The following is an 18,204-nucleotide window of genomic DNA, read 5'->3' as shown; positions in this document are numbered from 1 at the left end:
AATGAATGGATTCTTAGATTTAAAAGCTTTTGCCCTTTGATAGGCTATATCCCTCTCTTTGTCCGTTACTGTCTTGTTCTGATCATAAACACTCCTGGATTGTTTGTTGTGCATCGTGCAACTTTCTCCGCTTTCTTCAAACAGAAATTCAAAATCAAAATATCACTACTAAATTGCCGTGTAAGTAAATGATCAGTTATCAAGTCCGCTCATAGCCAGTAAGCTAGAATAAAAAGTTTCTTACTTTTAGTCTTTCTTGTGAAAGAAGGCGAAGCCACATCCTCTCGTGACTTTTCCACCTTGATACTTCTGGTGTGAATGTCAGTTGAAACATCATCCTCTCCATCCCCTTCTAGTCCTTTTCTTTTGCTGCCATGTACTGATGGACAATGGTCCAAGATCTCAACAGAATTCTCAATCTCAGTGCCTTCCCCATGTTCTGAAGAAATTCAAGTCGACATAACTTTATCGAAACCATCAAGAAAATTAACTGGCACAATGGACACTAAAAAGTCAGCTTATGATCTTTTTGTATACTCCAGACTATCTTATAGAGAGATTTCAACTTTATCTTCTTGAATTTTTTAATTGAAACCATATGAAACTTCTCTCCGCTGTTTTAATTTCTTGGTTTGAACTACTTTGGGCTGAGTACATGGAACAGAATTATCAGTTTTGAAAATCTTTTTTTTACTATCAGAAATCTCAGGCACTTCTCGGCCATCTGTTTCATACACTGGTGTGCTCCCCAGCTGCTGGAAATTTGGTAACATCTATGACGAGCATGGTGCCCTTAATAACTTCAAAAATATAAACATCACCAAATTTTAACTTGTTGTCCAGCACGAATGCCTCCCCTGCCGGGAACATGAAGAACTAAATCACCATAGTTCTTGAGGAAATACTTCCTACCAAATTTCAAAGGTATGGACTGCCAAAGGAGATGGCTCAGTATATTCATTTTTAGCTTGTAGCTTACCAGTTTGAAAGGAAAGTAGACGTATGATCGTTTGCATAAAAGATACAATAAATGGATTCTAAGATTTAAAAGCTTTTGCTCTTTGATATACTATGTCCCACTCTTTATCCATTACTATCTTGTTCATACATTAAATTAAGATCATTGTGTAAATACTAATTCGATTTAAGTTATATACAACCTGCAGTGTAACGATTTTTTACACCATGAATGTAGTTTAACCTGTGACAGTAAGCAGATACCATTTCATCGAGTTACTAAGATGCCTATCATAAAGATTTACCGGCAATTACCTAATAAGTGACTTGATTGTGTAAATATATTTTACACTGTCAGTGCATAGAACTTAGACTTTATTAAATTATCATTTTTCAGTTCAGTTCATAGCCAAAAAGAGCAGATAAAATACTCACTTTGGCCCTCTCTTGTGAAAGAAGGTGAAGCTACATCCTCTTGCAACTTCTCAACCTTCATTCTTCTGACATGCACGTCAACTGAAACATCATGCTCCGCATCCCCTTCTTGTCTTTTTCTTTTGCTGGACTGTCCTAACGGACAATGGCCTAGGTCAACAGAATGCTCAACCGTATCAGGAATTATTGCTTTCGCTTTCTGGCTTCTGGGAATATCCTCCAGGATCTCTACAGAATCATCCGACTCGGACTGGTCTCTTTTTGGTACATGGCGTGTTTCATGGCAATGGAACATGGGAGTGTGTATACCATGTGCAGAACTGTATAGATATTCAGTTTCTGATGCACTCAAATCAAATATAGTGACATTAAAATGAGAACGAGCATTGTATCCAAACATCAAAAAGTGGCCGCAGCTTATTGAATAGAAATCGCTGAAATCTTGCCATCCAGTGCCTAGACAAATTTGGCCTTGAGAATGAACCACTTCAACCTCCCATACTTCTCCAGTGGGAACCTCAAGATACACAGGGTTTAGCATGTTCTTGCAATATCTGCTCGCAAAGTCTTCCGGAATCCTCTGCATACAAAGAAGATCTGGACTCAGTTTCATACATCTGGAATCACAGTAAAATAGTAGTGCCTGTTTTCTTGAGAAAATCCTGCAATATACTTGCATAGTGTATTCTCAGTTCTTTCAGAATTAACTACTAAAACAAAAATACCCACAGTAATCTAATTAGGCCAACTAGAAAAGATTAGCGGATATTTTGGATGTAAGTAATCTCAGTTTTACTCCCTCCGGTCCAAAATAAGTGATTTTTTGGATGTTTTCACACAGATTAAGAAATTCATCTTTTAACATTAATTAGCAATAGAATTGACCATATTAACCTTTACTATGTCACATAAACACTCCTAACACATATTCCAACACTATTTACTCCAAGGACAATGTAGGAAAAAAATAATTAATTCATTCTTGAAATATGGAAAAATCACTTAGTTTGGACCACAAGAAAAAGGCCAAAAAATCACTTATTTTGGACCGGAGGGAGTACGATCGATTAGGAGACAGATATGATTTCATTCTTCTATATCAGACGATCTAAGCAAGACGTGTGTGAAAATAAAATAACGTATTCCTATAAGATGAACTATATATCTTCATAAAGTTGCTCATTTTCAAAAGCTTTTATTTTTCTTCAAATTCGGTAGCAAGTCAAACACTGAGTATTTAACAAAAACGTCCACATTCATTGCGCAATCATTCAAGTATAACAAAACAACTTCCACCCAAATAGTCTAAGAGGGGATTTATTACAGGTGAAATAAGAAGAACTAAATGATACAAAAAGAAAATGATAGCAGATGCATGTATACCAAAATCTTAGGTTCAACACACATAAGACATATAGATTACAAATAGCAGGAAAAGAAGAAGGAAGAAAGTGATTACTAGATGGCTGCATTCACGTCGGGATAATATAATCTTGAAGAACTTTGGTTGAGCAATTTTAGCAGTAGAAGATTTCCAATGGGAAGAGCCTTCACCACTTTGCAATTGGGGCTTAGCTGCCATGACTGACTGATGTAATTTGCCAATGGGAGTAAGTGATAGTAGAGCAACAGAATTACTTCTCTTTGTTTCTTAATTGATTAATGCTTAATAGGTAGGTAAATAGAGATATTATGATCATTGATGTGATAGATTAACCCAGGGATCGAGGAGACAAATAAATTACTTGTAAGTGGCTTTTGGTTCATCATGATAAGTTGCCGCCATTTCTACGAATACAAAGAAATCAACATCACATTAGAGATATTAGTAGTACTCCCTCCGTTAAGTTTTACTTTGTCATGTTTTAATTTTGGTTAATCAAACTACATAAATTTTGATCAATATTTTAATATATGTTTTTTTACTATATTGATATGAGAAAAATTACAAATTATAATACTTTTTATATAGTTTTCGAATATTTAAATTCTAATTTTAAAATATTAAGAAAATATAATACTCCCTCTCTGTCATATTATGTGTCGTGTTTCTCTTTTATATGCCCCTTAAGAAGTATTAATTAGAAAATGAATTTAACTATTCTACTCTTATTTATGTCTTAAGATATAATCTCTCTTCATTAAATATTTATTCTACTTATGTGTTATATCCATCTTCAAGAACAGTTATTATTAAGGGTAAAAACGAAAAAAAAAACAATCAATTTTGTCTTGAACTTCTAAAATGACAAATAATTTGATACAACTATTTTTAGTAACCACGATTGTTAATATGAGACGGAGGGAGTACAATTTAGCTTAAAAAATTAGTCAATTTGACTCTCTAAAAGCGAAACGTGACAAGTAAAAGTGAAAGAGGGGGTAATTGTTTGAGAAATTGACCCTCTATAGCCCCTCAAAATTTTTAATAGCCCATATTTTTCCCCATTGACACTAAATGGCCCTCCGGCCCAAACATAATAGCCCGAAATATCTATTTTATATATTTTTGGTATAGTGACAGTCTATTTTGCATATTTTTTGTACAGTGGCAGTCTATTTAGTATATTTTTGTATAATGACATTCTATTTTGTATATATTTTGTATAGTGACAGTCTATTTTGTATGGATGAATCCGGTTCGTCACCGATTTCACACACAGAACCAGATTATCCGCCTGAGACGTCACCGTATTCTCCACCCTATAAAAATATTTTCGGGATGTTACCGGCGACTGTTCACTCAAATGCTTCATATTGCTCTCAAATTTTGTTTCAGGCAAATTAGTGTCAATCCAATTATCTTTTATCTAAAAATTATCTAAAAAGGAGTTGAAATAGGGAAATGTATTTGATTTTTTTTTAACTGTGGTTCATCTAGTGATTACGGAGTTGAAAAGTTTGAAATTTGAAGGGGAAGAGTGGCAGTGGTTTTGGGCTAGCCCTTGTAATAGATTTTGGACTACTAATTGTATGATTTATTTTGTGGCTACCGATTGTCATTTAATTTTTTCCGCATGGCTATAAGTGATGATTGCTCTAATTATTTTTTCGTGGAACTCTTTTCTTTTTGAAGTGATGTAGTTTAGCACTTAATGGGCTCATTTAGGAGTAAAAGTGGATGTCATACCACTAACTACCAAGTACTAATTCCTCTCTCAAGCCAGCAATTCTTACACCAAGACCAATTTTTTGGTTTTCCTCAATTATTATACTATTACATATTTTGGTAGTTTATTTGAACATAGAATGTTTAAGTTTTTAGAAATAAGACTTACATATTTAGAAATTATGTGAAAGTATTATAAATTACAATAGTTAATAATTTAAAAGCATATGTATAAAAAAAACAACTCATTTAATTCTCGAAATCTAAGCACTATCACATAAATCGAGATGGAAGAAGTAGTTAAATCTAACTTTATTAATCACCAAGTTTGAAAGTACAAAAGAAAGCTATAGTTAGCGCAGACAACTTGTAAAAGAGGAACCACAAAGTAGACTAGAATACTATGCCATTTATTTAAGAAAGTAGAAGCACACCTCCTAATGGAGGGTTTCTTCTCTTCCATAAAGTAGACAGACTACAACTAGAACCCAAAGTATCTAATTAACTGCCTACATCAACAAATAATGTAGGCAATATTTATAGCAACGCTCTCCACATCTCTGCTTCTTTGTTCGAAGGTTCTCTGATTTCATTCCATCCATATATATAGCATGAATATTCTCTGCATAAACCATCCATATTGTAGCCCTATTGCAAGGAATTTAGGTCTGGGAATCTTTTGAACCTGTTAAACATCATCACCATGTCCAGTGTGGCGGCCCTGAATCAACTTGAAGTAGTCTGAACACTGGCTATCTTGTTATGCGTACGCTTGACCTAATATGCACTATATCCACTCCCCACTCTTTTCCTTTTTCATTTACCAATATCATCTTCTTCATGGCAATTACACCAGCCCTTTTCGTGAAAATCATTGGGATAGTATATGTTCATCAATCATGTTTGATGTTTTATCACTACAACAAATATGAAATTTAGCTACGAAACTATTAGCTACAATACAAAATTCGTCACTAATTATCCACTTTTTGTGACAAAAATTATAAATCGTCTTTAAATATATGAACCACATACATTTAGTGACGAAACATAAAATTTCGTAGCAAAGTTTCGTCCACTAAAATTTTCCACCAGAAAACGATTTGGCGCCACTTATTGAGTAATATTAGCCACAAATTTAAAATTATTGATGACGTATTATTTTGTCACTAATGATGTGCTCAATTAGCGACGAACCACTATTTGTCTTAAAATTAGTTAAATTTTGGACACGAAAAATTTTCGTCACAAAAAATATGTTATTACTATAGCGACGAATTAAAATTTGTAGTTAAAGATTTTAAAATTTAGCGATAAAATTTTATATTTAATTGTGACCTTAATTTTTGTCACTAATAGTGCAAACAATTAGTGACAATTACTTTATTGTCTCTATTTAACTTAAAATTTAGTCACAATAATATTTTATCACTAAATATTCGCTACGAAAAAAGTTTGTAGTTAAAAACCATAAACTCATACTTCGTATTTAACTATAAGTCTAAGTTTATTCATGCAAGATACATATACTTATTGGTACTTTAAGATTAATTGTACTTGTGATAGGAACAACCATCTTATAAAAATTATCAAGTTCGAGAAACTCAAATCCCGATTTTACTTAGAAATTTTCGGAATACTTTTTTCTACTTTGAGCACAATTCAAAGTTCTTATTGGAAAGCATCAAGTTTGTTTAACTCCATATCGGGAGACAGGCTATTTAATTTGGTTCTTTAGGGTCTGTTTAAAAGGTCATGTGTAATTATCTAGCTATGTAATTACTAGGATAATAATTACACACTCTGTATTACATAATATAGTAATTACAATGGCCTATTTGTTTGCCAAAATGTAATAACAATATAATTCTAATAGTTATGTTTGGTTGGACAAGTGTAATTACATAGTTTAATAATTATTTTTCATATTAACCTACCAAAATATATTAATAATATATAAATAAATTAATAAATAATATCGTAAAGGTAGTAAGTATAAACACTCAAGAATATGATGGAAAACTGTATGTGTATTGAATGCCAAGCTCAGTTTAAATACAAGTCTTCCTAAGAGTACTCCTTGAATTAGGAGACTTATTCAAATCAAAACACTATCTAAAGCTAACTAACTGAATGATAAGTATGGACTGAAAGGATAACTCTAAATCTATATCTAATTTAAGGATAAGCATGAAAGCTAATAACTAATCCAAAACAACTAGGTACAACTGTTGTTCCAATACGTCCCCCTCAAGTTATGCGATGTGTAACTAAGCCTAACTTGAACAAATTTCGGTCAAAGGCTGGTTTGGCAAGTGGCTTGGTGAGCGTATCAGCTAGCTGGTCAGCAGAATGAACATGAACAACTTGAACCCCCTTCTGTTGAACATGGTTGCGAACAAAGTGAAAGTCCACCTCAACATGCTTCATGCGACTATGAAGGCCTGGATTCTCGCTTAGGTAAGTGACACCAATGTTGTCACAGTAGATTGTGGGAGTATCTTTGATAGGAAGCTTCATCTCAAGCAATAGGTTTTTCACCCATAACAGTTCAGCAAGAGCGTCGGCAACAACTCTATATTCAGCTTCAGTTGATGAGCGAGCGACAGTTTTCTGCTTTTTTGAAGACCAACTGATGGGGTTACGATCAAGAAACAGAATATAGCCAGATGTGGAGGATCTGTCAGTGAGATCTCCAGCCCAGTCGGCATTAGAATACATGTGGAGATTAAAATCACAATTTGGGGATACTCGGAGGCCAAACTGGATTGTACCGCGAAGATACCTGAGAACACGTTTCACAACTTTCCAATGTAGGTCTGATGGTGATTGCATAAATTGTGACAGTTTATTGATCGCGTAGGAAATGTCTGGCCTTGTAAAGGACAGATATTGAAGTCTGCCTAGGACTCGGCGATAGCGAGTTGCATCTATAAGGTCAGCCCCATCATTGAGTTTGAGTAAGTCGGAGTTACTCATTGGTGTTTTAGCACTTTTACAATCAGACATCAATTCTACACTTAGAATTTCATTGATATAATTTACTTGAGATAGAATANNTGATGGGACAATGAAAAACCGAGATAAACACATGGGGTGGATTTTGGTTCAAGGTTTTTAGAGTATGGTTTAAGCCATGGATAACATAAACACCCAAAAATTCTTAGCGAAGCATAATCAGGTGTTCTACCAAATAATTTTTCAAAAGGAGAATTATTGTTTAAAAGTGTGGTAGGGAGTCGGTTAATGAGATAGACCGCATGGTGACAGGCAAAGGACCAAAAAGGTGATGGGAGAGACGCCTCATGTAAGAGTGTTCGTGCAGTTTCAATAATGTGACGATGCCTGCGCTCAACAAGAGCAACTCTTTGAGGTGTATAGGGTGGAGCGGAAAGGTGTTCTATACCGTGAAGCGAGAGATAAGGTTCAAGACTTTTATACTCTCCTCCACCATCAGTATAGAGCGATAGAATTTTGGTATCGAAATGTTTTTCTATCAAGGGATGGAATTTTTGAAAAATGTCCTTGACTTCAGATTTATTTTTAAGTGTGTAGAGCCAAGTGTATCTTGTGTATTGATCAACAAAAATACAGTAATATAATTTTTTATCAACAGATAACTCAGGAGAGGATCCCCATAATTCACTGAAAATAATTTGAAGAGGTTTAGAGCTTTCCAGAGTTAATGTGTGAAACGGATGCCGATGAGCTTTATTAGACAGACAAGAATTACAATAAAGAAACTTGTCTCGCTCAACAAATGGGAGCGAGAATTTATTCAATACATATGCAAGAACTCTAGAATGCGGGTGACCCAATCTTTGGTGCCAAGTGGTCAGGGAAGTTGAAGTGGTAGATATGTGACCTTGTGGATGTGATTTGGGCCACTCATACAGTCCATTTTTGGTCCGGCCTCGTGCCAGCGGGGTTCGCGTTTTCAGATCCTTCACAAGAAATGAAAAAGGAAAGAATTCAACAGAAGTTAGATTGTCCTGACAAAATTTAGAAACAGAAATAAGATTTCGTTTGATAGCTGGAGCACATAGAGTGTGAGTTGGCTTAAAAACATTATTTGATGCATTTAACTGAGTAGAACCAATATGTGAGATGGGAATTTTGTTACCATCACCCATAGAGACATCCTCGTTGCCGTGATATGGTTGTAGGTTATGAGGTTCGGTTGTGACATGATGTGTGGAACCCGAGTCCACTATCGACGGGTCGGCAGTAGTGTTGAAGCTTGTGATATAATTGGCTTTGGCCTCAAAATGATTATGTGACTTGGATCGACATACATTTGCACTGTGGCCAATCTTGTTGCATAATTGGCAACGAAGAACACCCATGGGGTTATTGTTTTGGGGTTGCCACTGGATGGATGAATTGGAGCGAGTATTCTGTCGCCATGGTTGGGAGTTGTTGTTGCAGGATTGGCGGCGATTGTTGCGATTGTTGGAAGTGTTGTTCTGTTTGTTGTGAGTAGCAAGTGCCGCTGTGATAGGACTAAGAGTTTTCTTAGCATCCTCATGTCGGATAAAGAGCTCGTGATCGAGCAATTTTTCATACAATTCCTCATAGGTGACGGTGGTATCACGGGCTCGTATGGCAGCAGATATCTCACGGAACTCAGGGCCAAGTCCACTAAGAATCTTGACGATAATTTCAGAGTCAGTAACCGGAGCACCCGCAGTGGCAAGTTCATAAGAGAGGGACCGAATACGCTGAAGGTACTCAGTAATAGGAATGTTGTCTTTTGTGACTCGTGCAAGTTGGTCACGAAGGCTGAAGATCCGAGTCTGGGACTTGTTTGCATAAGTAGTGTGCAAGGAGTCCCAAACATGTTTGGATGTGTTGGCAGCAGCAACTGTGGAAGCAATGGTAGGGTCAACAGATGCCATAAGAGCGTTCTGGATGAGTTGATCCTGACGGAACCAAAGCGTATAAGTAGGATTAGGAGTTGCATTGGTGCCAAACGTAGTGCTCGGTGTGGGAATCAGGGTAGACCCATCAAGGTGACCATAGAGATCATGGCCGTGCATAAGCATGGAGAACTGAGCTTTCCAAGTGGCAAAATTGTGAATGCCACTAAGTTTGATAGGTAGTTGGGAAGCAGGGTTGAATTGGGTGATGGTTGTGGTGCCGGTAGTGTTGTCGGCATTGATAATTCTGGTAGTGTTTCCATCTTTCGTCATTGGAAAGAAGAAAAAGAAAAAAAAATATTGGATCGTGCTCGTTAGAGTTGTATAGGCTCAGATACCATATAAACACTCAAGAATATGATGGAAAACTGTATGTGTATTGAATGCCAAGGTCAGTTTAAATACAAGTCTTACTAAGAGTACTCCTTGAATTAGGAGACTTATTCAAATCAAAACACCATCTAAAGCTAACTAACTGAATGATAAGTATGGACTAAAAGGATAACTCTAAATCTATATCTAATCTAAGGATAAGCATGAAATCTAATAACTAATCCAAAACAACTAGGTACAACTGTTGTTCCAATAGTAAGTATCTTCCAATTAAATAATATTATTGCTCAATCTAATCTATTTAAAGATTCTTCAATATTAATGTCACGCTCCAAATTAAGTGGACGTAACAGGTACTCAATGCATTAAACTAACTTTATTCTTGGTACGCCCATTTATGCGATTATTTTAGTTACGTTATTAAACCTGTAATTAAACTATTTTAAATACCCCCTTCGATAGACTTTAACTGATTTTTTTTTGGCCTTTTTGTGTGGTGCATAATATTTAATTTTTTCAAATACCAAGAAAGAATTAACTATTTTATTTCAAAATTTCTCTTGGAGTAAAGAGCCTAGGAGTATTTGTTATATTTTCAATGAACAAACTAAGGTTAATATGGTCAATTTTATTGTTAGATAATGCTAAAAAGTAAATTTATTAATATATGTAAAAACATTTAAAAATAAATTAAAGTGGACCGGAGGAAGTATATAAATTTTTGGGACTTTAAAATTAATATCTACAATTAGCTGCATATTTAAGCTTGGTCAAGTGCATATCATAATATCAATCATACACATAATAGTTTTCAACGTGCTCACATTTTGTCTGAATAAAATAACTAAAAAAATATGTTGAAAGTAAATCTATNCCATGCTATTATTACTTAGTATTCATATGGCGAAGGCATAGTCTTCTTTTTTCTCTCAAATAAAAACCTCATTGGCGCCAAGCGTGAGGGAATGCTAGACGTTTGGTAATTTCTCCTCCGACCAGGATAAAAGATCCCATTGAAGCGGCTAATCCCATGCATATTGTATGGACATCTGGTCGCACAAATTGCATAGTATCATAAATAGCCACCCCAGGTATTACCCAGCCCCCAGGAGAGTTTATAAACAAATACAGATCTTTGGTCTCATCCTCGATACTGAGATATACCATAAGACCAATAAGTTGATTCGAAATCTCGCTATCAACCTCTTGGCCTAAAAAAAGTAATCTTTCTCGATAAAGTCGGTTGATTAGGGTAAAATTGTATCCCTTAGGAACCGTACATGCGCCTTTGGATGCATACGGTTCAAAAAAAGTGTGAATCAATGTATAGATTCATGTGACTTGGATCGACATACATTTGCACTGTGGCCAATCTTGTTGCATAATTGGCAACGAAGAACACCCATGGGGTTATTGTTTTGGGGTTGCCACTGGATGGATGAATTGGAGCGAGTATTCTGTCGCCATGGTTGGGAGTTGTTGTTGCAGGATTGGCGGCGATTGTTGCGATTGTTGGAAGTGTTGTNTCTTCGTGTAGTTAATGATTTTGTATAGAAGTTACTATCTATTTCTCATTTTATTATTGTTGCTTCACTAATTAAAGTTAGTTTTTGATTTCCGTTTGAAGATATAATTTTTAAATCATGAAATTAAGACGTATTTTAATTTTTTTTTTTGTATATATAGGTATATATGAAGGTGTCAAAAGTGTCTGGAAAGTTTGTAGATAAGGGACGCTACATTAGCACAGGAAGCAATATGCTTGTCTTTTTTAGTTTACGATTGTTCCCACATTTCAATTAGACTTTTTATATTTTAGGTATTTTACTTTATTTACCCAATGAGTTTGTACTTACATGTTTTCTTAGAATAATTTCATATGTATTAGTATCTGATTTTGTATGAATGTTTATATTACGTTTCTCTTTTATTTTTGTGAGCACTAAATATATATACAATTTGCCACAATTTTTTTTATCTTTAAATATTTATATATTTTAGGATATTTTTGTCACAAAATATCTTTTTTAATCTACAGAATGTAAATCGTACTGCTACATTTCATTCCCCCAAAATTGATAACATTTAGTGACAAAATAATTTGTCCGGAAATAGCCTTCATAATAATAATATAAACATATTTTAACTACAAATTAATTAATATTTGATGACAATTAAAATTATCGCTAATTAAGACAACATATAGTGACAAATTAGTCTTATCACAAATAGTATCATTTGTCGAGATACAAAAATAGTTTCAACTACGGAATTGCCGACTTCTCGGACAAACAAATTTGTCGCTAATTTATCTATTTAGAGACGAATTTTTTTCGTACGTAAAGCATAACCATTTAGTGACAAAATCACATTCCTTTAACTACAAATTATGCATAGCTTTAAAGACAATCATCATCGTCACTAATTAAAATTATAATTAGTGACAAATTGGATTCGTCAGTATTAAAGACCTTTTTAGCGACGATAGAATGTTTTTAACTACAAAATCTTTACACTTTTTATGACAAACAAGTTCGTCATAAATATTACATATTTGGAGACAAAAAAAGATTTTGCAGTTAATATAACTTTATTTAGTGACGAAACACAAAGTTGTCTTTGCATACAATTAGTGACGGTATTTTAGGGACAAAAGTTTGACAAAAAGAAATTCGTCACAAAAGACCTTTTGTGACGAAATATGAATTTTAGTTGACAAAATAATTTATCACCGATAATTAATATTGAACCGCACTAGAGGGAGTGATTTGTGTGGTGACCAATTTTTTGCTTACGTTATTTATGGAAGGACCTGGTTCTTCTATGTGTTCCTTAACCTACTATTGAAGAAATAATAAATGCAGAAAGTAAAGAACACAAGTATTTTACGTGAAAAACACCTGGCTCAAAAGGTGAAAAAACCACGACCTACTTTCCAGTAGGGATTTCCCAAACTCTCCACTAAAATCATTGAGACAAAAACTGCATTTACAAAAACTCTTTTGTAAACCTAGGATTAACTCTAATCCCGTTGTAGCACACAGCCTCAACTGTTGCGACAACTTCAAGTTAACTCTAACTTGAAAACTCTGAGTACCTAATACACTTGCTTCTAGATAAAGCCGAAAGGTACAATATGAAAATACCTACTACAATTGAACTAGAATAAAAGATAGACACTTGGAACTGGTTCTTCGATCTGGTTCAAGTAGCTTCAGGTTTGCACGCTTGAATCACACACGAATTGCTTGCAAAATTGCCTTGATGTTTTGCTCTCAATTCACGTTTAACTTCTGCTTATGTGCGTTGCATGTAAAAGAGAACAACACTAATATTTATAGAGTTAGTAAATAGAGATTGACTAGAATTCTAATGCTACTCTTCCTTGGTGGAAGAGTTCTAGTTGATCTCAACCTCTAACTCCTTCCTTTTCTTAAACCGTGTTCTCTTTGAGTAAGGAGTCCTCCTCCTTATCCAATATGCAACCTTTTCGATCAGGATCAGGAGATATTACTTCTTTCAAGTTAAGTCTATCTCCTTCACGTGCATCTCACATGCTCGAGTCTATTCATATCTACGCTCCACTAAGATGGACATGGTCCATGTCTCGGTTCCTTTATCAGTCTTCAAAACTAACATTTACTTGGCCAACAATGTTACATTATATTTCGGGAAAGTAAAAACTTAAAATCTACCTAATGAACGAGAAAATAATCAAAGAAAGAGAACAGATCATGGTTCAACCTTACCATAAAGTCAAGTGTGACTTTCTTACAACCATTTTATAGGATGGTGCTTTATCTTTGAAGTTCATCACACTCCATCTTCTCTTCTTTGGACCATCTTCTTGATCACTTCCACTCTCAGCTTCCTTCTCCTCTTCGGTACCTGTCTTTCTATTAATGATATTCAGTATTTACTAACACATTCTCATGCATCTATTGAACAATCAGTTAACAGTGCCTCAATATCTAACCAGCTAGTTGTTTTGGTATATTAGGACACATTGATCAATGTACAACGATAAATACTCTACTTGTTTTTTAAGGCAGATTAAGGGATCTCACTCTTATAAGTTATGTTCACGTTGATATACAAGTATCTAACTAAACTAAAAGATATAAACTTTTAAATTTAATTAATACTGAGCAAACTTAACAGTATAACAACAATTACATCTATTCTCACTAATTAGTTATTATACGAATCATTTATTTTCATTATGGTCTGTTTAATTAAACTAAGTCTGCATCGACTCCCATGCAGATACAGATAAGAAAATAATTTCAATACCCCAAATTTAATAAAGAGATCATGATATAACCTGACTCCTCCTCACGCTTTCTGGAGTATTTTGCATGATATTGTTGGGAATAAATCCCCCCACAGTAATAATATTCACAGTAATAAAAGCGGAATAATAATGTAGCACTGAGATACAGTAATCAACAAGAATAAAAGAGTGACAATGACACCAAGATTTTTACGTGGAAAACCCTTCTGAATAAGGGGAAAAATCACGACCCCGAGAGGAGCAACTGATATCACTATAGCAAGGAATTTTACACTTTGTAGGCCCGAGTAGAATACTCCAAAGATCACTACAACACTCAAAAGAGATAACCCTCTTTTGATATTTCTACCTCACCACAATATCTCTCACACTCTCTATTTTTCTCACAGACTATTTTCTTATACCCTGTCTGTGATGCCTCACTCTTTCTTTCTCTCTTTGTTGATGTGTTTAAAAGAAGTGAAAGATCTCTCCTTTTATAGGAGAAAATACGTAGCCTCCAAAAATGCTACAGGAGGAGCTTCAATTTTCCTCCATTCATTTCCAAACTCGGGGCCAAAGTAATCATAGGCACATGCCTATTACCAATGGGATGGACCCCACAAATTGGATGTATCTTTTCCATCTTTGGACTCACTGATGCTAAGCTAGAAACCTGTATTTTAGTCATAGTATTACACTCTAGTTATTGTATTTTATGTGTGTTTGAGCTTAAATGATAGTGAATTACAATTAGTACGTGTTTTATGCCTTGCAGGAAGTGATTTCGAGTTCAAAAGTTAATTTGGAGCTCAATCGATCAATTTGAAGCTTTGAAGTCTTTGTAAAAGCCCAATAAATTAAGCCGGGATCGTGTTCGGAGGTCGTGTACCAAGTTTGGATGTCAAAAGAGGATGAAAAAACTTCACTCTGAGAAATTAATACTGTCGCGCCGCATGGGGCACCGTAGGGCGCGACACACACTACTAGAAAATTGATCTACGGCAACAGTGGCAAAACCGTTACAATAGATACGAAAACCGTTACCATAGACCTATTGCAACGGTTTAGGGACCGTCACATCTGATCGCGTACCAATAGCTCTATCGCAACGGTTTTGTGCAACGGTTGCATAGTTGTTGCAATAGGTCCATGTATGGTAACGGTTTGGAACCCTTGCAATAGGTCTATCTATTGTAACGGTTAATTAGTCAAATGGGACGGTTCGAAATCGTCTCAATATCATTTTAGGGAACGGTATTTTCTGCTATAACAACGGTTTAGATGATATATTGCGACGGTTATTAGGAGTTTACGTGACAGTTACTAGAGGCTATTGCAACAGTTATTAGGAGCTACTGCAACAGTTTATTGAGACTATTGCAACAGTTATTAGGAGCTACTGCAACGGTTCATGAAGGCTTGCAAACAATTTGTTAAAGCTATTGCAACAATTTATTTAGACTTTCCATAAAAACAAACTTTATACTATTGTCTAAAAATTCAAAAGCATACATAAGCTCTCAAAGTATTGAAAATCCAAAATAAAATATTCCTAAAATATCTTGATACATTCAAAATAATTCCATAACTCTAAGCAATATTTTTGCCGCTTTCATCCACTCTTTGCTCATCCGATCTACCTATAAAAGATGAAAATAAATGATTTAGTAAATTTTTAAATGAATTTAACATACATTATACAATCTAAGTAGTACCTTGAAACTTCAAGTGCAATCCAGCTCAAAGAAGTCAATAAAGCTTCGCAAAATTCAAATTAAAAGCAGTCCTAGGAATGAACTAAAGGATCTACATATGGCCAGTTAGAAGAGAGATCAGTGATTGCAAATCCCTCCTTAAATATGTCAGCACTTATTGCGAAAAATAACTCAAATCAAATTTACCAACCCAGAGATGAACTAAAGGCCCTCCGTACGGCCAGTTAAAGAAAGATTACTGATTGCAATCAAAATGGTGTTGCAATGTTTAACAATGCAATTCAGATCAAGGATGTGAATAAAACTTCCCAACTGCAAATTCAAAGCAGTCCCAGAGATGAACTAAGTGCTGGAATAAGACAATATTTAAAAAATTATTAACCTAACAACAAAATAATAGTTTCGTCAACACCAATATAACAACTCAACTAATGGAAATAACCTTGCATTTCAGATGGTTATTTCCATACATCCATGTAGTCCAATCAACACCAATATAACAACTCAAGAAAGAGAGTTAAAAAAAGGTCATGATACCTCAAGAGCTTTTCCTCTCTGTATTATTTTCGAAAATAAATTGCCTCTCGGGGAATACTAGCCTTCACCACCACCTATGTCTACATCTGAAGATCCATCTTCGTAGTAGCATTCATTAGTCATTTTAATCTCTTTTTCATCACTTTCTTCTTCTCCCGTATCCTCTTCATCAACCACACTGGTAATATAAGTTTTGGCATGCCAAGAAATGCGATATACGTGTTCAGATTAATGCATAGTAGTGAAAAAAGGAAGTAATTTACTGGTGCTATTTTCAGCGAACTATAAGTGGGTGGAATCTCCCATTTACTGAAATCTCGTTTTTGAGTTTTGGTCTCATGAATGACTAGATAGAATGATCAATACAATAAGCTTAAAATACAAATTATCATGCGTATATGCACTCAACCTTTCTTCAATTGCAGCATTATTTGTATAGGACACTCAAAGGAATTCATTGAGAACTAATTTCAAACACTTGTGAGCCTAAAAATTATAATACTGCTTCAACAAATATGGGGCATATTTTCCCCCAAATATTTTGAAACTTCAATTCAATACGCTACAAATACTTCACTCCTACATAGTGCCAATAATTAAATCTACAGTTATACCCATTTACTTCAAAACGTCTCTTGAAATAGCACAAGGGGTAATATGTAATAACAAAGTAGACATAATACAGTGAAATCCAAAAGCTCAAGAGTGAAAAATCAGTCAAGCATACAAGCTCGCAAATACCATAAACAGAATCAGATGACACACTTTGAAAATTCCAATTCTTTTTTCTACCCACACAGTTAGGGGTGCCTAATTGGATATTAACCAAATAATTTATTCACCAATTTAGAGATAAATTACAAAATAAAATCTTAATAAAACAAGATTGGTAACTTACCCAAGCAGAGAGAACATTGATGGTCTCACTTCAGCTGGTGGCAGCTACATGGATCTCAGAGGAAAGGGACTCTTGCACCATAAAGCACGCCCTTCAAGAAGGGAAACCTGAAAGAACCAGACCTTGACTCTTCATCGCTACCACAATATTACTTTCCCTAGGCTCTGTGAGGTTGAAGAGATGTGCTAGAGCCTTGACAGAGTGCCTTGCAGGAGTGACTCGCCGGAGGGGTTAGGGTTTCAAAGGGTCGAAGCTACGAGAAGGTGTAGGGATATTTTGATATATGTTGTAAGGTTAAGAGAACAAGTTTGATCACTCGGGAGCACGGATTTGATCAATTCTTCCATTCCTTTTCCAATATCATTGATTCTATGTTTGAAAACATGATTTTTGATGATTGTATGAACATGAGTGGCTAAGAACCCTATTGTTCTGGGGTCATGGGTGCTACAAGAATGTGATATTGTTCTGGGGTCATGGGTGCTACAAGAATGTGATGTTTGAAGTTTAATTTGATGAATTTGAGTTTATTATATTGGGTTGTTTATTTAATTCTGTTTTTAATTATTTTGCTGAGTAGCTAACAGTGAAATACTATCTACGAATCTAGAGTTGAACTCGAAAGTGAAAATTCTAGATTCCATATAGAATTAAATAGAGCAAGTTATTGAACCTGGGCATCGGGGAACGGATTTGCAATTAGGATAGATATATACCTAATTGCCTTGCTTGGTTGAAATACAGAAATTGTAAATGCATTCTTATAGTCTTAATTCCATAGACATATAGGCATTAAGTTAGCTTGAATAGGCGAGTAAGAACTCGACGGATTTTTATGAGTAATACAACTCTGTCAACCAACAATCGAGATAGATCAATTAGTCATTTTAAGCCAAGAACGCAACGTGATTGTTAGCTAACCTTGTATTGGAGAAAATTATATTTATGTATATGGTGACGTGTCATGACGTATAGATTGGTCAAACAGTCAAAGAAATAAGGTTGGTTAACAGATACGAGCAACA

The 18,204-nt window shown here is 34.9% G+C and overlaps 1 protein-coding gene and 1 long non-coding RNA gene across 2 annotated transcripts; both read right to left on the bottom strand.

The window, feature by feature from the left end:
- On the bottom strand, window positions 353-2,974 carry LOC109220370 (putative B3 domain-containing protein Os03g0621600). The gene is made up of 4 exons (XM_019384837.1): window positions 2,852-2,974; window positions 1,393-1,972; window positions 736-857; window positions 353-439 (listed from the first exon to the last, which is right to left on the bottom strand). Exons 1-4 carry the CDS (start codon window positions 2,972-2,974, stop codon window positions 353-355), a joined length of 912 nt encoding a protein of 303 aa, XP_019240382.1.
- On the bottom strand, window positions 15,470-17,675 carry LOC109211613. Its single transcript, XR_002065746.1, has 3 exons — window positions 17,180-17,675; window positions 16,282-16,459; window positions 15,470-15,669 (listed from the first exon to the last, which is right to left on the bottom strand). It is a non-coding gene; the product is annotated as an uncharacterized LOC109211613 (long non-coding RNA).

Source organism: Nicotiana attenuata, chromosome 2 (genome assembly GCF_001879085.1).
Source record: "Nicotiana attenuata strain UT chromosome 2, NIATTr2, whole genome shotgun sequence".
Lineage (NCBI taxonomy): Eukaryota > Viridiplantae > Streptophyta > Magnoliopsida > Solanales > Solanaceae > Nicotiana > Nicotiana attenuata.
The sequence above is the reverse complement of the archived record's forward strand: the minus strand, read 5'-3'. Positions and strand labels throughout refer to the sequence as shown.

What these genes read in the sequence shown, in the direction of transcription:
- LOC109220370 (XM_019384837.1), bottom strand. Translation starts at nt 2,974, where the DNA reads ATGGCAGCTAAGCCCCAATTGCAAAGTGGTGAAGGCTCTTCCCATTGG. An exon ending in GACGTGAATGCAGCCATCTA is followed by an intron (nt 1,973 to 2,851) that starts GTAATCACTTTC and finishes CTTTGTATGCAG; the next exon opens with AGGATTCCGGAAGACTTTGC. An exon ending in TTTCACAAGAGAGGGCCAAA is followed by an intron (nt 858 to 1,392) that starts GTGAGTATTTTA and finishes TGTTCCCGGCAG; the next exon opens with GGGAGGCATTCGTGCTGGAC.